Source organism: Xyrauchen texanus, chromosome 40 (genome assembly GCF_025860055.1).
Source record: "Xyrauchen texanus isolate HMW12.3.18 chromosome 40, RBS_HiC_50CHRs, whole genome shotgun sequence".
In the NCBI taxonomy this organism is placed as follows: domain Eukaryota; kingdom Metazoa; phylum Chordata; class Actinopteri; order Cypriniformes; family Catostomidae; genus Xyrauchen; species Xyrauchen texanus.
The window spans coordinates 33,337,235-33,357,494 of record NC_068315.1 but is presented as its reverse complement, the minus strand read 5'-3'; the positions used below and the strand labels follow the sequence as shown (position 1 = coordinate 33,357,494).

At 36.1% G+C, this 20,260-nt stretch overlaps 1 protein-coding gene across 1 annotated transcript in view; it reads left to right on the top strand.

Moving 5' to 3' along the window:
- Positions 1–346: 346 nt before the first annotated feature.
- Positions 347–20,260, top strand: part of pgap3 (post-GPI attachment to proteins phospholipase 3) — a 40,268-nt gene continuing 20,354 nt past the window's right edge. The window contains exons 1-6 of the mRNA XM_052113084.1: positions 347–718; positions 12,086–12,183; positions 13,375–13,527; positions 17,786–17,848; positions 18,084–18,145; positions 18,232–18,368. Coding sequence (XP_051969044.1) covers positions 538–718; positions 12,086–12,183; positions 13,375–13,527; positions 17,786–17,848; positions 18,084–18,145; positions 18,232–18,368 — 694 coding nt within the window. The 5' untranslated portion in view covers positions 347–537. The remainder of the gene's footprint in view (positions 719–12,085; positions 12,184–13,374; positions 13,528–17,785; positions 17,849–18,083; positions 18,146–18,231; positions 18,369–20,260) is intronic.

Genomic DNA, 20,260 nt, shown 5'->3' with positions numbered 1-20,260 from the left:
ACACTAAGAGAGTCAGCCAGTGGACAAAACTAAAGTCAGAAATATTCTATCTTAACATATCTGAATGTATGTACAGTTTATTTATGTACAAAAAAAAAGCATTCATGTATTTATTGATTTATTGATTGATATTTTCTTTATGTACTATATAATCATTATTTTGTTCATTGCTCATGTAATGGCCAATGCTTTGGCAATACTGCACAAGTCATGCCAATAAAGCTCATTTGAATTGAATTGAAGAGAGAGAGAGAGAGAGAGAGAGAGAGAGAGAGAGAGAGAGAGATAGAGAGAGCAAGAGCTACGCATGCGCACTTCATTCACACTTCCGGGTTTGACTTTTGAGTGAAACGAAACATCTCCCAGGTGAAGTGTCTTTGAAACTCTCTGCCCGGGCAGCGAACAAGTAGGTCGGCATAGTTACAATTAAAGTGACATTTTTTAATGACAGATAACACAATGGCGGTGAATACTGTCATGTCACGTTAATGAGACATTCACTGGACTCGCTGTGTTGTGCCTTATGATCGTGACGGCATGACGCGCCTGATGCTTTTAGTTGCCGCGGTGTTTCTCATGTCCGCTCCAGCGAGCGCCTCTCAGGGGGATAAAGAGCCAGTCTACCGCGACTGCGTCAAACAATGTGTCCGGACAAATTGCACAGGGGCCCGACTGCGCGGATTCCAGTCCGCTCAACCTCCATACATGGCTCTCACAGGTACTAACCGAACATACTCTACAGCCAATTGCCTGCTCTTATTATTTCACAGCTGTCAATGAAACCATAGAAAATAAGGAAATTAAACGGAAATATGTATCCCTCTTGGTTAAAAGTAAGAGTTTTTTTGTTTTTGTTTGCCTAAATGATGTATTTTCAGTCACACAGCTGTCCACTGCAACAGAAAGTAGTAATACATATTCCAGAGGTACTTGGTGCATCACCACTCTTTTCATGATATCTATGTTGAAGTAATGTTGTCATTAGCAGTGTCTTGAAAGAACAGCCTATGGCTTGTCACATAGGTGACACTATATCTAAAATCAGGGGTGCTGTTAGTATTTTTGGCCCCCCATCTTATTGCAGCCCGTTACAGTATTAATAAATGTACAGTTGGTCAGAAGTTTACATGCACTTTGGTTGAAGTAATTAAAACTTAATGAAACATAAAGCATTTTTAAGATTGCAGTTTTCGTATTAGCAAACGATAGCTTTGGCAAGTCATTTAGGACATCTGCTTTGTGCATGATGCCTGTCATTTTTCCAACAATTGTTTACAGACAGATTGTTTAGCTTTTAATTGACTATATCCAAATTCCAGTGGGTCAGAAGTTTACATACACTTGGTTAACTGTACCTTTAATCAGCTTGGAAAATTCCAGAAAATTATGTCAAGCCTAATTTAGCTTCTGATAGGCTAATCAGAGTCAATTGGAGGTGAACCTGAGGATGTATTTTATTGCCTACATTCAAACTCAGTGCCTCTGCTTGACGTCGTGGGTAAATCAAATCAGCCAAGACCTCAGGAAAAAAATTGTGGATCTCCACAAGTCTGGTTCATCCTTGGGAGCAATTTCCAAACGCCTGAAGGTACCACGTTCATGTGTACACATTATAGTATGCTTGTATAAACACCATGGGACCACGCAGCGATCATACCACTCAGGAAGGAGATGCATTGTCTCCTAGAGATGAATGTAGTTTAGTGTAAAAAGTGCAAATCAATCCCAGAACAACAGCAATGGACCTTGTGAAGATGCTGGAAGGAAACAGGTAGACACGTATCTATATCCACAGTAAAACGTGTCCTATATCGACATAACCTGAAAGGATGCTTAGCATGGAACAAGCCACTGCTCCAAAACCACCATAAAAAAGCCAGACTACAGTTTGCAAGTGGAAATGAGAACAAAGATCTTTCTTTTTGGAGAAATGACCTCTGGTCTGATTGAAAAAATATTGAACTGTTTGTTCATAATGATCACTGTTATGATTAAAGGAAAAAGAGTGAGGCTTGAAAGTATGGCTGGGATAAACGATTATTTTTTAAACGATTAATCTAACGATTCATTTTTCCAGTCCGATTCGATTTCGAATCGATTATCTCCCCATTAATTGACTACTAGCAATTTATACATGTTGATTTACATATCTCAATGAAAAAAAAATTAATTCCTTAACATTGCAATATATGTTTATTGCTCTTAAAATTCCAAAATAAAAGACTATACAAGTGCAAAGTAATGCATTCTTAGTCAGAGTTAGCATTCAATAAAACCTTGAAGCCTTGAAAACACATAGGCCTAGCTTACTGAAAAAGTGCATCTTGTAATTCTTCTTTCAGATTAAAATAACAACAACTTGATGTCTAGCATTCAATAAAAAATAAAAAGGTCACCCAAAATACTTGTTTAGAGCAATTGAAAGAATACAGTAACCAATGTAAACTTGAGGGCTTTAAGCTAATACAGAGAGTGCTTTTCCAACAAAAAATAAATACAAATTAACAGCGACAGTGGGAGCCAGCAGCCTGTCATGGTGTCCTTCCTGAACCAACAGAATTGAACATTTATGTTGAAAACACATAGTCCTAGCTTACTGAAAAAAGTGTATCTTTTAATTCTTCATTCACATAAAAATAACAACAACATATAATACACTCTGCCACTCACCTTTTTCTTAAACTCAAAAATAAAATTCAAGTAAAAGTGTACAAGAGCAAAATAATGCATTCTGATGTCTAGCATTCAATAAAAAAAATAAAAAGGTCATCCAGCCACCCTTTCTTAGAGCTATTGAAAGAATACAGTAACTATTGTAAACTTGGGGGCTTTAAGTTAATACAGAAAGTGCTTTTCCAACAAAAAATAAATAATGAAAATAAACATTCAGAATTCAACATTTATGTTGAACATACTGAAAAAAAGCATCTTCATTCACATGCAAATAACAACTTACACTCTGACACTTTCCTTTCACCTTAAGAATACTGTGCGTGCGTCCATTTTGCAAAGACGACATATCACGGAATTGTTTCCTTTAATGTAAAAGAATTCCCATACTTTAGAGGAACGAGTGCCTTGCACTTCTGATAGTCTGAGGAGCCACTCGTGTTGCTACTACTCTCGGGCGCCGCCATCTTTGTTTTGGGTCTGACGAATCGACGTGCATATTTTGCGTCGACGTATTTTATTGATGACGTCGACGCATTGTCCCAGCCCTACTTGCAAGCCAAAGAACACCATCCCTACCATGAAGCATGGGGGTGGCAGCATCATGTTGTGGGGGTGCTGTCCTGCTTGACGGACTGGTGCACTTGACAAAATACATGGCATCATGAAGAAGGAAAATTATGTGTATATATTGAAGCAACATCTCAAGACAAGGCCAGGAAGTTAAAGTTTGGTTGCTAATGGGTCTTCTTATTGGACAGTGACCCCAAGCATAACTTCAAAGTTGTGGCGAAATGGCTTAAGGACAACAAAGTCAAGGTATTGGAGTGGATATCACAATGCCCCGAACTCAATCCGATCTGAAAAAATCTGTCTAGATGAATAGGCCAAAATTCCAGCAATTTATTTTGAGAAGCTTGTGGAAGGCTACCCAAAACATTTGACCCAAGTTAAAACATTTCAAGGCAATTAGAGCTGTAACTAACAATTATTTTGAATATCAATTAATCTAACGATTATTAGAACAATTATTTGGCGATTATTGCAAAGATTAATCATTAGCTCTTAACCGATTATTCAGCTTGTGCCCTGACTTAAAAGGTTGTATTAAACATGCTTACGAACAATAAAGAGGACAAAATCATCTTTTTAAAAATACCATTAATGACATTAACTGAATTAAAGGGAAAAAATATTTTTATTAAGTTTTAATTCAGTAAAGAAATTCACTATAAAAAATTATATTATCAAGTGTTTTTGTCTTGTTTTCCATTTTAAAATGGTCAAAAAATCCTTAAAACAAGATACATTTACTTAAGAAGCAACATATAAGATTTTATACTTGCTTTAAGAGAACGTATCTTAAATATAAGTGTATTTTGTATATATGTGTATTTTTTTTTATTTGTTATACTTCAGTTGCTTACATATATTCAAGATCTATTCTCTAAAAGCAAGTCTAAATATCTTATATGCTGCTTCTCAGGTGAATGCATCTTTTTTTAAAGGATTTTTAGATAATATAATGGGGTGAAGACTACCCTCTCTCACATTTCTGTTCACTTCAATCCATCTTTAACTCACAAAAACGCAAACTCTCTCTTATTAAGAAAGCTGCATATTGGCAATTTTCTTCACAATAAGAAATGCACAGTGATGCATATGTTATGATTCAATAAGTCGCAAGCCATCGCGTTATAATCTAGCTGCATAAAGCGTGCATGCTCGAGGGATGAGCATCCTCACGACAGAGTGTGCCTCAGCCGAGTGCAGTTTCGATCTCTCCCCCTTAGATTGGGACATTCATAGAAGAGGTACTGACTGCATAGAGAAATGCCAGTTTCAGAGTTTGTAGTTATTTACATGACCTGCTTCCATATTATTTTTACTTTAATAAAGCTATAACACATTTAATATAACTGCATTTAAGATGTAACGCCGGGGTGTTTCATTTAAAGATGCTCGACATGCAAGTTTTTGTTCAGTGGAGTGGCAGCTCCACCTCCAGCGCCACAATGAGAGAGATTCTGCATTTACTTATTTTGTATTTTTGCATTATAATTCCCTCATACTTTGCAATGTACTTCACCTGAAGCTGTTTGGAAAGTTTAGAGTGCATCTGGACTGTGATTTGTGTAATTCTTCCTCTCCTCAGTCAGGCATGAACTGCAGTGCTGCTCTCGCACATCATCATTAGAGTTTAATGTGATCTTATGTTACATTAAATGAGATCAAACTCTTCGACATTGAGCATTTTGTAGACAATTTTTTATTGTCAATGTTGTCGATAAAGTTGACTAATCGTTTCAGCCCAGAGACAGTGCTGCCAAATACTTACAAAGTGTATGTAAACTTCTGACACACTGGGAAAGTGATGAAAGAAATAAAAGCTGATATAAATCATTCTCTCTACTATTATTCTGACTAGAGGTCGACCGATATTGGTTTTTTCAGGCCGATGCCGATCTTTTGAAACCCGAGTCGGCCGATGGCCGATTAATGCAGCCGATTTATTTTGGCCGATATTTGGCCGATATGTGCTTGTTTTTAACCTCTTATTTGAACCTTTTATTTGAAAGATAAAATATAACACAAATAATTACTTAAGATAGACAAAATTTCTCAACAAATACACTTATTGAACACTTGACACTTATTTGAACCTTTTATTTGAAAGATAAAATGTAACACAAATAATTACTTAAGATTGACAAAATTTCTCAACAAATACATTTATTGAACACTTGACACTTAAATAAAAAATGGATAATGTAAAAACATATTGTATAAATAATGTATAACAAATATATTAAATAAACAAAGCAGGTGTTACGAACTGCTCCGAGACACGAAGGTTGAGATCCAAATGCAGCTTTAATTAAGGGGCAATCCAGACACGTAATCCAATTTTCAGAGCATCCAAGAGAAGCACAGGCATAACTAGGGATGGGTATCGTTAAGGTTTTAATGGTATTACTATCTTACCGATACTGCTTATCGATCCGGTACTTCAACTGTATTCTTAACGGTTCTTTTTGTTATAATATATATATATTATAACAATATATATATATTAAACAAAGATAAACGTTATATAGGCACAGTGATTTAATTTCAGGAAGGTCTACTAACATTACTGTTCAGGTGTGGTCTAAAAAGAAATCTAATTATCTAGTAATCAATTGTAAAATAACACTGCATAGTTTATCATAGATAGATTAATGCTTATTAATGCAGAAGTTATTCATTCAAGAGCTGTAAGTGATTTTCTCTTTGCCTTTTGTTGTTTGATTCGCAGTAATGGCTCAATCGTCAGCATGTTTATTAGGATGCTTCCCCTTTAAGACCGAGTTCAGATCTAATGTCAGGCTCCTGATGCAGCATATTTTCTCCCAACTATTTCCATAACTACGTCCATTTAAGACATAAACTGTGTTTAAGTGAATCTCCAAGCCGGTCGTTTTGACATATTTTTGTGTATAGTTGATCGTTTAGACGCGCACATGAAACCCAAAGTAGCCTATACATTGCTTGTCTCGTTGCGGTGTGTTTCGGAGCGCGCGACGCCTTGGGAACGGTATCTTGCGCTCTTTTTATTATTAAACGCGTCCCGCAATGTAGCTAGACTGCATTTTACAACAATCACCGATCGTGCTGATTCTGACGTTAAGTTTGAGTTTTAGGGAGAAATGTCAGTGCACCGCTGTGAAGGGAATGAAGTTGTGCTAGACAGAATGCGGCTTATGTATAAATATTCTTTTTATAATCTTTGGAAGGCGAAATCTAAAATAAAATCAGACTAATATCACAGATCTAAACCAGGCTACGTTTGAATGTTTAGTTCTGTCACTCATTTAACACGCGCTGTGTTGTGCTCGCTGTGCGCGAGATCTCTCTCTCTCTCTCTCTGACTGCGAATAGCTAAATTGCATCACAGACAAATGGTTTCATAGAATTATTATACATAGAAATGGCTGGCGAGATAAAATAACTTTCTCTTTATAGCAATAATACATGTATTTTCTTAATTTCTCCAGTACCGACAGCAGAAGCGATAACGTCCGAGCTTACCAAAGCCCTTCAAATAGCGCGTTTGTATCTTTTATTATTACTTATTTCTCTGCATTGAGTGACAACTCTCTCAAATATAAGACACACAAACAGCACAAATAAAAGTCTCAGATTCACTCTGTAATTGCAAAATACTTGCTTACTTATTGTGACATGATAGCAACCCTTCTGCTCTGATAATGCAACTTCAACTACGCTATCAATATCCAAAGTAGCCGAATGTCATGTCGCGTTTTTTCTCGAAGTTGGCACTAAAATATCAAAAGTTTTTAATTAAATATAAAGAAGTTATACAAATTTAATCCTTACTGTTTTCTCCAAGGAACTTAGCCTTAGGCACTGGATGAGGTCTGCTCTCTCTGCTGGAAAATGACTCTAGGGGCAGCGTGCGTCGAACACGTGTTCCACAACAACACTAGGCTGCCCACAGATGCGCCTGCCTAATAATCGGCTTGATATACTTGGATATTGGCTGATGCCGATTATGTAAAAAAATGCTAAAAATCGGCCGATTAATCGGTCGACCTCTAATTCTGACATTTCACATTCTTAAAATAAAGTAGTGACCCTAACTGACATAAGATGTTTTCTACAATTAAAGTCAGAAATTGTGACACTTGTGTATGTAAACTTCTGACTTAAACTGTAAACATAAGTAAAATTGCACAATGCACATTAAAGAAGAAACGCTAAAAACAAATTTAAGTTAGGAAAAGTTCTTAAAATCACACAATTTTTATTGATTCCATTCAAAAACCCAACCTGATCTATGTGTATAAGAGATGTCATAACTTTACTTAATCGGTTAGCCAGAATTTCTAAAAATATGTTTACTTTTAGCTGGATCAGGGAAATTGGACCGTAACTCTTACACTCACCTGGATCTTCCTTTTTAGGAATCAGACTGATCCTTGCTTGTGTCAGGGTTGGCGTAAGTTTTCCATTCTTTAATGAATCTGTATAAACATCTAACAAAAGTGGAGCCAGTTCTGTAGCATAAGGTCTAAAAAATTCAGCGACAAAGCCTTAATTACCTCGCCAGGCACTTCCAAGGTTACAGAGGACCAATTGGTCTCTATATAAACATTGATTTCAGCCTTTAACATTTGTTTGAATTCAGGATTTTGCAAAGGGACACATTAAAGCGCCAACTATATGATTAAAACATCAATATCCTAGTTTCCATCCACCTTTCGCACTATTTTGTTATCGTCAAAGTGAAAAATAAAATTGCGACATTTGCCACCTTCCTCCCGTTTAATTTCAAATGGCCTTTTATCGATAAAAAGGGTGTGCGTGATGACATCATGCCTAAAAAAAACACTTTGTCGCATAAGTTTTGGTTTAGCGCAAAAGAAATCAGCCCTGAAGCCGTGTCCATTCAGAAATGTGTGTTTATCGCTAATTCGTCTCCCAGATGTCCCTAATTTTTTTCCTCTGACGTTTTGGTAAAATGGGGAGATTATTGAGACAATTTATTTAAATTTGCCACTTTACTATAATTTTAATTTCACAAATAAAAGCAATCAGAAGAGGAGGAACTGCAATCAAAAGGGAGGAGTTGCCTTTCGGATAGGACTGTAATATTGGTCCTGATGTTGCACCTATCGCAGGTTGGCACCGGTTCATCATGGCCCTGTTCAAGCTGGCAACCTGCACCAAGTAGTGGTGGAAACTGTCTGTCTCAGTATAAGGACCATCAATCGATGTGTATATCATGTGCACAGCTATTAAAGAAAAAATAAATATGCAGTGTAATATCAGGGTTTACATATGATACATTCCTGATATTCAATATTTTGACCGATCATCTAATCAAAAGCATCGCCATCACAACTGCATTATGTCCCTCGTATTTCTCCAGCAACTTTTAATGACCAACTCAACTTGATTATCATCTAAAATGTATTTTAGCTTCAAAATGCAAATTTATATTTTCTGAAGAAGCAGTAAATGTGATCCGATGTAAAGAGGGTTCGATTTTATAATGCTTTGAACATTTTAAAATGTTCAAAATCTTGTTTTCTGAAAGTGAACTCATTATTGGAAAAATTGTTCTGATAGTTTATAGTCTTGAAAAAAGTGCTGAAAATTCTGAGAACGTCATTCAGCCGACTTTATTCATTTACAGAACAGGGTAAAGCTAATTTAAGTTTGAGAAAAGAAAAGGCCTATATAGGTCTAAATGATGTTTTTTTTTTTTTTTTGTTTGGTAATTAATTTGTTTTTAATTTAATGCTTTTTTCGTTTGGTAATTTATTTTATTTAATACAGGAGATTTTGCCGGCATTTTTTCAAAAGTAGACTAAACAATAATTTAATAGAATTGGGCTGTAAGTGTTCCAAAAAAAAAAAACCCTCAAAAAATATGCTGAAGCTTTTCAACTAGTATTGTGTATTTATTTTTTAATTTAACACATCTTTGTGCACAGAAATGATATGTTTTATTGTACTGTGGGCTAATTCCGTGACTGCCATCTATTATTTTGAATGGTGTGGAAAAGTAACTTTAATAAATAAAAGGATGGATACTGAGATTAAATGAATCGGAAAAAGTGGCCATTCATTTGTTCAATGTGCAGATATTTGTGTTGACACTCCTGGAAGTGTCACGTTTGCAGATCGGCTCCATCAGATCCATAATCACGTACAATAAATTGTCTTTCAATAATGTCGTCATGATTAACACAGGCTAACCATTGGGGGAAACTCTGTCATGTGACTCTACATTTTTGCATTAATGCCAATTTTAGTGACAAAAAGTGTTTCCAAACCAGTTTTTCACGACATTTGATGTATCAAAATAGAGTTAAACTAAATATAGTTAAAATATTATGTCGACATTTGTGACATTTTAGCGATAATGTGTGTTTCGATCAGCTTTATTTTGATGCGTTAACTTTTTCCGCAAAAAATCCTTGGATGGAAACGTTGTTTGTGTTACTCTAGTGGGCTTACACACTTTTGCTTCACTATGATCAAGGATTGAGTCTAGGGATGCTCCGATCAGAATTTTTTACAGCCGATATGATCACCGATCCTCTTGTCCTCTTATATGTAAGCTTTCTGCACACTGTCACTAATAATTAAAATTTCCTCTTCCCACTAATATCACTGAGTAGTTTTTGCTGAAAAAAAGTTTAAAAGGCTTATTATAAAGATTTTTTTTTTTAAAAAGACTTTAAAACAAGTATAGGCTAACAAAATAATCTCTATGTAAGACAAGTGTAAAACTGATAACTCCAGTACAATTAAAACTAATGTGACATTTTTGGTTATTTTTTCATTGTCATTATTTCATATAATTATTATTATTTAATTTTTTAGATTTTATTTAATACATTATATTATGACATATTAATATTTTATAAAGAATTATTATATTGATAAATTCCTGCCTTTTCATATGGTTGGATGATTAATTGTAAATTTTTCACTAGTTGCTGCTTGAACTTTACTGAGGGGAACACGCGCTCTCTCATGAGGGCAAGAGATGAAAAGAAAGTGGAGAAAGAGCATATGTTTCTGGACTCTATGGGTGCTGCAGTTGTTAAATTGCCATTTAATCAGGAGATATTTAATAAAGATGTTTGAATTACACCACATCTTGTAACTCACGTCATTACCGAGAGGCCTATGCCCGGCGGAGACTGAGAAGCTTCCGCCATAAATGATAATAAGGACTGTTTCAAAGCTTGCACTGTTTTATGTTTGCCTTGTGGCATGTGAAACATTACATTAACAGTACAGTACACAAACTTTTCATATTCGCCATACCATATCATTTGTTTACAAATTATAATAATATATAAGTTGAATGGGTTCCAAAAAAATAACTGTGTGAATGAAAACTGGACTGATGTCTTACTACGAAATTGAACAAAAAAGAGATCTGAATCCTTTAAAGTCTAGATACAAATGAAAAAGCTTCTTTTCTACTGATGACTTATACTGGAATTACTGTTAATTTTGCTGCTACATTATCCAGTATACTAACAATAAAGTTTTTCTAAATAAGCTATCCATTTATATTGAAATAATGTGTAGTTAGATGTTTGTGTTCTTTACATATTAAAGAGTACACACAATTAGTTAAACACAATAATGTAAAGATATTCTAAATTGATTATGCAAAAAAACAATACTTGTATCGAATCGGTATTGGCCAATACTGAGATTTCCGATATCGGAAGCGGAAGAGAAAAAGTGGTATCGGTGCATCCCTTGTTACGATTCTCCAAGTCTTCCAACTTTTCACAGACACACTTCAAATCATTAGCAGCTAATTCCCTCTCCGATGACTCCAGACAATCTATCTGTTTCTCGACATCCACCACTTGTAACGCATCGACGCAATACAGCAAGTCATCAATGACCATCTTCAGCATTGCCGACACATTCATCAAATGTCGCCAAATTTCTTTCACCTCACCGGCCAAATCGACTCCCGGGCTTGCGGCCTGCTGCTCGAGGGCTTCAGCTTGAGCACATTAGTGTTTTTTTAATGTCTCCAGAGCCTAAAGATTTTTGAATTATAATTTTTTCCTCCCCAGTTTGGAATTCCCAATGTGCTCTCAGTCCTCGTAGTGGTGTAGTGACTCAATCACAACTCCGCACTGCCCCACCGAGAGTGAACCACTTTATAGCGACCACGAGAAGGTTACCCAATGTGACTCTCCCCTCCCTAGCAACTGGGACAATTTGGTTGCTTAGGAGACCTGGCTGGAGTCACTTAGCATGCCCTGGATTCTAACTCGCAACTCCAGGGCTGGTAGTAAGCTTATTTGCTTGCTGAGCTACCTAACCCCCTGGGGGACATTGTATTAAATACATAAGATATGTAAAAATATTAACTTCTGACATATTTTTTAAAGCCATGATGGTAAAAACAACTATTTGTCATTTATGTGTTGGGACCAGTGAAAATGTTGCCAGGGTCAGTAAAATTCTGAAGCACTGGCCCAACTTGGTCAGTAGAAAAAAATCCTTTGCATTGAGCCCTGAGGGGGGTTCAGCTGGCCCCCTTGGCTGTCCAGGGATCACCCCAAACTTCACCCCCCCCAGTATGGCACCCCTGTCAATAATATTATGATATATGATAAGGAAACGCTTTGATGAGATTTGGTTAGTATTGTAAAACGTTTTTTTTTTTTTTTTTAAATGTCAGAAAATGTCAGAAAAGTCTTTTATCTAATAGCACTGCATTGCCTTGTTCTATAGAATCTATTGTCAGATATTAAGTTTGTCATGTTCTTCAGATAGGATACCTGGCAACTATAAGCAGATGTTGCAGAATATCTGCCTGTTCTTTGTGTTTGCTAATTTGAAGTGTCTATTTCTACAGGCTGGACGTGTCGTGATGACTGCAGGTATCAGTGCATGTGGACGACAGTGGGCCTGTACCAAGCAGAGGGCTACAGCGTACCACAGTTTCACGGGAAGGTTAGTGGTGCAATTCAAAGTGAAAGGAGACACATTTTTTTCATGGGTTCATTCAACACTTGTTTTGTTTAAAATAAAATAAAAAAAGTTGCCATGATACCAGTGTTTCTGCAGTACATTTAGTACCGAGCACTAACTTCGATCCCCACTTGCTTTCTGACTGTCACACAACTACTTCAGGGGTGCTCCAACAAAAATGTGAAATATTTTGGGAAAACATTTAAGGCACAATTAATAAATTAAAATTGTGATATGTCCTAGGGTGATTAATAAACCACAAAAGGTTGCAATCTTAGTCTGCATGAGCTGTGTGCTTTAAAGTGAATGTGTGAAGCAGACCGCTCGTACTCATACAATGGACACCCTGCAGACATTAAGGATCATCCATGCTGTGTGTGTGCTGTATGAGATGACAGAGCACTCATCCACTGTGAAATCACAGCATTTGCACTTTAATTATCAAAATGGCCTAAACTGTAGCAAACTGCTTGGAGGTGTGAAGTTTCCATCAAAACACACCAACAGATTGTTTCAAAATAAAAGCTAGAAATTGCTAGAAATCCATTACAACTGTATACTGTAGTAAAATATAATATTCATTGTTACTGATTATAAATAAAAATGTGTTAATAATAATAACAACAATAATAATACAAATTAAGCAATATATCAAGCAAGAGTGCTGTTATACTGAATAAATGTTTAGTAAAAAATGCAATGGTATATTGAAAAGTAATTGTTTTATTTTCATTTGTTAAAAGTTTTAGGAATTCCTTTTGATTAGACAACAATTTGTTCAACAATTTTCATCAAACCTGAATTTAGATAAGGGCAACCCCCTGTCATTGAAAATAATGTACAATATTATAGAAATGATTGACTGAAGAGTTTGTGATATAACACATCTGTGTTCATGGCCGGCACAAGACTCTTAAGTGACAGGATTCTGAATGAACAAGCCCAAATTGGAATCTCAACCTAAATTCATGGTCTTTTACAATTTGATTCAGATGAAAATTAAAAATGGATTCAGATTCAGTCAAAATTAAAACGGTTACTTTAAGACGTTACACCGACAAGTGCCAAAAAATGACGAACGTGCAGAAACCTTCACCCTTCTACTGGATTCCGTCCTTGGCTCAGTGGGGTGGCCCTTACATAATTATTTTCTGTCTGTGACTTTTTTTCTAGTGGCCATTTGCACGTTTCCTGTGTTTTGAGGAACCTGCGTCTGCTCTGGCATCTCTGCTTAACGGTCTGGCATGTCTGTTGATGCTTCTGAGATACCGCAGCACCGTCCCTCGCCAGAGCCCAATGTACCACACCATCACCGCCTTCTCACTGGTGAGACTATGACTATCTGTACCTCTGTTAACTTGTAAATGAAGGGCATTTAGTGATTACAAAAAGTATTTAGACACTTAAAGTTAGGGCTGAATAATTTGGATAATGAAATTTGAATAATTATTATTTTATTTTTTTTATAAAAATAGCGATTTTAATTGGAATATGATAAACAAAACATGTTCCTAACATAACAAAATTCCTTTTAACCAAAGATTAACCATTATTTGCCCATGCTTTGCTGCTGACCAGAAATACTGTTCTTGAAAGAGTGTTCCTATTGATGCAAAACATTTTCCAATTTGTGAAAGGGTTAGTTCACTTTTCTTATCATCAGTTTAAAACGAAACCCAGTCATATTGAATATTATTTTATTGCAACAGTAGTAATGTTATATTAAGAAATTAATATAGAAATATATTATTGTATAATAATAATAATAATAAGTATCATTATTTCAATAATCATATATTCTTATTATTATTCGATAGTAATTTATTTATTTAATCATTTCTTAATTTAATGTGCAGTCCGGTTAAACTCAAGCCTTTTTCTTCAGTGGAAGATTTTATTTTGTAAAAATATCTGCCTGGCTGTAAACAAATAAATAAATATAATAATCTCTAGTGGCCAAACATAAAGGTGAAACAACAAGTGTAATACACTGATTCCTTATACATGTATTTAAGAAAGCACTACACAGTACAGACGAAACCGCCGTGCACAGGTGCAGTCAGCGGGCAGCACTTTGAGACTATTTATTTATTTAATTAAATTGCAGTACTCCGTTTTTTAAAATCACACTGGGTCATATCGCAATTTCGATTTTATTTTGGTTCGTTGTTCAGCCCTACTTAAAGATGCTGTAAGTGATTTTTAGTTGTTCTGGAACATTCAACAGACTTAGCCAGTGAATTAGACAAATCCCTTCTTTCCAAACCTTGCCCTCCAAAGACAAACACAGAGACGCTTGGATCTGAATGCTTAAAGAGAATCCTTTCTTACTTTCTTATCTTTAAGCATTCATCTCCAAGCATCTCTGTGTGTATGCATATGTCTATGGACAAGGAAGAAAAAGAAAGGAAGAAGATGGAAAAAAAAGAGAATAATATGCCGACCCGATTAACTACAACTCCCCCTAGTGTGTGAATTAAATTTATCGAAACAAAAGTTAGTGGCCAATTACATACTTAAGATAAACATCTTTCTAAACAATTACAACTGATAAGTGGTAATAGGCAATGTTAACATAGATGAAATTGTGCTGATAACATGATTTGCGGAAGTTCTTGTAATCTGCTCAGCTAAACTTCCCTCAAATTCATCCTTTGTGATTGAAGCGTCGTGCATAAAGATTATAATTAGAGATGCACCGATTGCGATTTTCTTGGCCGATTTCGATTTCCGATTTTTTTTGCAAGTGTGACCTGCCGATACCAATATAGAAACAAAATCTAACTTTCTTCAATGCTAAATTTTATTTTCATAATAAAATATATTATTAAACATTACAATTTTATTGTGCTAACAAACTGCACTATGTTACAGGATCTTCTGTCACTTAAACAACTCTCAAAATAAAGTGCTCTGTGACTAGAAAGAGATAGAAATAACAATTAACTGCAAATGAGTTGCTTTATATAACAGATGTCATTTTCCACTATTTTTATAAATGGACCTTTTTCTCTTTATTACTCATCTAACAAAACAATTCCAAAGATCTGAAAAACTGAAGTGTACAATACGCTCAACTTACCTTAGATGTACAAATATCAGTTGTAAAACTGAGCACTGCTTCAGGAACGGCTTGCATATCTGTCAACACTCCCGTTTTTCCTGGGAGTCTCCCGTTTTGCTATTTCTCCCAAAAAAACTCCCGTAATTTGTATGGCCCAAACCATGTTATATGAATAATCACATCAATATATTATTCCAAGGTGGTCCTGTTGCCAGATCTTGAATGAAACGCATCCTACTCACACAATCATCATACACATTACAAATCATTTATGACCACAATCTGGCAACCTACAACCGAGTTGCGCTGTTGATATCTGCGCAGGCAGTAGACGCAGGAGGTTAAATCAAGCATCACTGGTAGAGGGGAGGAGAAGACTCAGCTGGTGCTCCGGTGAAAAAAACAAAATATACATGTACATTTAACAACAGCTGGATGGAAGAATTTAATTTCATATCCCGAAGCCATATCGACAATGCCCACGCCTTTTGCAATGTGTGTCGCACTGATTTTAACATCAGACACGGTGGGAAAAATTCCGTTAAATCACAACGGCACAATTTCTTTTTATTTAGCCTGCCTCTGCCATCCAGCACCCCCCTTCCCCTCTCCCGGATTTGTGTACCCAAATGTTGACAGATAACAGGCTGCGTGTGTGACATGACACAAGATTAAACAACTCTGGCAACGCGACGTCGAAAAGTACCTCATACTCTGTATCGAGGAAATTTATCAGATTTCTGATCCCTCTGTCCTCAACTATGGAGCTGGTCATCCAGGGCCATGAATTCCATAATTTTCCTCGTAATTGCTTTGGTATTTTCGCTGCTCATACCAAGGAATGATAGGAGAGGCTGCTGACTTGTGGCTGGCTCTGAGCTCTGGCTAGCTTTAGCCACTTTCACTTTTTAGCTTCTTTTTTAAAATGGGCATTTTCAGCTGGGTGATGGTGTTATAAATGTCTAATTAGGTTTGTTGATCCGAAAGTTATTGTGGTGGTTCCCCCACGGTTTACTTTGTCCTTACAATTATTACACATTTCAAACTTTATGTATTCTTCACTCACACAGTGAAGATCTCCCACGCCAATGACATGTTTACATGCGGCTGTGACGTTATTGCCTGCGCCGCTGGCAACAAAACGGACCGGCTTGGAATCGGTAATACGTGAGGCTGACCGGCCGGTTACCGGTCCGGGCAGAGCATGCGGAAAATCGCCTAATTCCGGTCCCTGGCCGGTCGATCGGTGCATCTCTAATTATAATAGACCTATTCATAGAAAATGACAAGATTTTTTATGCAAAGAATGTTTTAGATTGTGCTTTTCATTATGAGATTTAACTTGACCTCCAATTGTTTGGGAATCATAAAATAATCGAGAAAATGAGCCTGGAATTGACTCTTGCTTTTGAGTCCATAAATTCTGTTACCAGGAATTGGAATTGGAGGCGATTCCAAAAATGTCTGGAATCGAACAAAGTAATATAATATATAATTATGTTACTCATTTAAGATATTTTTTTTTTTCTTTTCAAAAAATGTCTTTTTAGTTATTCTGCGAACTTTTTATCTTTCTGTGTGTTTATGTTCAGAACCAGACACAACCCTTCAGCATAATGCGGAGGGGTTGTGTATGGCTCTGAACATAAGAAAAGAGGAAAAGGCAAGATTTACCATTATATGCTCAGCACATATGCCATATCTTTCCTGTCCTTTAGCTGAGTAAAAACCAAGGGGAAAAAACTGTCCTAAAAACTGCAATATGTGATCATCCCCCATAGTGCACTCGCTCCAATGTTCACCTCTCACACCATCACCAACTAGGTTATTTGTAACAGTTCATACATTTTAATTCTGATTTCACAGCACCACAATGGAAACCGCACCAACTGATACGATCTGACACGGTTTTGCAATGAGAACTGTTTGGTCCAATGGTGAAAAAGCAGATATTCTTTTCAGCACAAACACACCTCCTTTCTAACAACAAGGCTTATTATATATTCACAGTCCTCTATGTGCTTGGAGCAATTAATTTTATGCCATCGTTTACACGTTCTATTGGTCTTGGCAGCAGTAATTTTATTAAATGATAATCAAATGATTCAGAAAAGCATTTAAGTCAGGTATACAGTATATTCAGATGTTTAGTGTGGTTGAGAACTCTATTTTACATAGTGCCCACAGTTGACAATATCCTGGAAATATCATGGAATTTCCAAGCCTTTTAAAGTCATAGAAAAAAATTTTAAATCCTGAAAAGCATGGACATGGATTCTGTAGTGAGTATAAAATATTTTAGTTCTGCTCAGCTTTAAAAAATATTTAATAAATTGCGCTCTATAAAAAAAAAAATCTTATCCATTATCAATTGCAAACGTTTATCATTTGTTTGCAGATGGCACTTGGTTTGACATTTTGTTAACTAATGCTATTCATACATTTTTAAGCATGCCAAAGTATCTAAATACTGTTTATGGGTCGCTGTATAAGCAACCATGTTTTTGTCTCTGTCTGTAGGTTTCACTGAACGCATGGTTCTGGTCAACAGTGTTCCACACAAGAGATACCTATCTAACAGAGGTAACAAGAACTTAACTACAGATAATTGAAGGAAAATTATTCAACTTAAAAAAATAAAAAATAAAAAAAACAGGCAAATTAGACAAGAGTGGAAACAAACAGTTAAGCATTCCAGTGCTGTTATACAAAATATTATATTTTAATGGAATGCCACTTGTCCACTCACATTAGAGGATCGTAACTAACTGTTGTATAACTATAGATCTGATAGAGATTTTCTGTCTTCATTTTATAGAAGATGGACTACTTCTGTGCATCAGCAGTTATTCTCTACTCTATCTACTTGTGCTGTGTCAGGTTTGTGAAATACCTGTAAACAGTTAATTATAAAACTTTTGAACTGTGTTGATGTAGGGTATTTGAGGGTTATATTTTTGTTTTAGGACGTTGGGCTTGCGAAGGCCTGTGATCTCCAGTATGGTGGGAGTTCTGCTCATTTTGGCCTTCACGTCTCATGTCTCCTATCTGACCTTTGTCAGTTTTGACTATGGCTACAACATGACTGCCAATGCCACCATAGGTAAGACATATTAAATGCATATTGTAGTTGACGTGAAATACTTTTTGAAGTTGATTTGTCCTAGACTATAATATGTGATATTCCACCTAAAGTGTTTTAAACAGCATTTTGCTAATTCTTTTATAATTATTGTGCATACAGTTTATTTCACCTCGGTCAACACACCACAGTATGTGTCCGCCTTGCCGAGGGTGAACTGTCAGGAGACTTATAGCAAATGAATCACACCCCTGCATGCAATCAACCTCTACAACTACAGGTGCACTACAGGCACTTTCTCTTATTGCCTTCTGAGGAACAAGCTGCTTGGGAATTTTAGTCGTTGTCATTGGGTGTTAAAACATATCTGACGAAAGCAAACTAAAAATATGAGTGAACAAAATGAAACCATGAGTGTGGAATTTCATTCATTCTTTGTGTGCTGAGCAGAGCCTGCAAGGATGAATGCTACCACCTCGGTATTGGCTGTTGGAATTTGCATCGCTAAATGAGCATTTAACCAACATTACTTAATTTAGCTGTTGCCTTTATCGTAGGCTTGTTGCTTTTCAGAGCTGGATATGTTCATTTGTGTGTGGTTTGTTTGGAATTATGTACAGATTTTTCTGTTTCGGAAGGAAATTGGTACTTTAATTCACTAAAGTGGCATTCAACTGATCTCAAAGTATAGTCAGGACAATACTGATGTTAAAAAAAACAGCACCATCACTATTTGAAAAAAGTCATTTTTGATCAAATCTAGACAGGCCCCATTTCCAGCAACCATCGCTCCAGCTCCTTATCCTTGAGTAATCATAAAAAATTGCTAATTTGATACTAGAAAATCACTTGCCATTATATCAAACAATGCTGAAAGCTATTTGGTTCATTAAATGAAGCTTAACATTGTTTTTGTGTTTGTTTTTGAGTTGCCACAGTATGCAATAGACTGGCAAGTCTTAAGGTCAATATTAAGTCAAAAACGACAAAAAAGAAACCGCTTTCTCTAGAAACTCATCAGTCAATCCTTGAAATGGCCAAAAACCTAAAGATTTCATACAAAGGTGTACACTACAGTCTTCAAAGACAAAGGACAAATGGCTCTAACAAGGACAAAAATAGTTGTCAAAGCCCAGATGTACAGCTAAACAATAGGATAAATACATCAGAGTCTCTATAGACGTCTCATGTCCTCAGCTGACAGCTTCATTGAATTATACCCACTCAACACCACTTTCATGTACAACAGTAAAGTCTCCGGGGCACAGGCCTTATGGGAAAATTGCAAAGAAAAAGCCACTTTTGAAACGGAAAAACAAAAAAAGAGTGGGCAAAGAATCACAGACATTGGACAACAGATAATTGGAAAAGAGTGTTATGGATCTTAATCCCATTGAGCTTTTGTGGGATCAGCTAGACTGTAAGGTGCGTAAGAAGTGCCCGACAAGACATCCATAGATCCACATCTGTGGCAAGTGCTACAGGAAGCGTGGGGTGAAATGTCTGTATGTGTCTGTATGTATGTATGTGTGTGTGTGTGTGTGTGTGTGTGTGTGTGTGTGTGTGTGTGTGTGTGTGTGTGTGTGTGTGTGTGTGTGTGTGTGTGTGTGTGTGTGTGTGTGTGTGTGTGTATACACACATATATATATATATACACACATATATATATATTAACACACCACCAGCTTGTTTGTTAAATAATTATATTTACACATACACATTGATTTAGCATAGATCATATTTTGATTTCTTTATTGTTATTACTATTGTGAATAGTAATATTAATTTAGTAAAGGAAGATATAAATGCACAGCCAAAGGAGACTCTTAGTCAGAGAGAGCAACATCTATCTGGATTATATCCACTTCCTGTATATTGTTGAGCCATGCTGCTGGAAGAGGACAGCAGTGGCT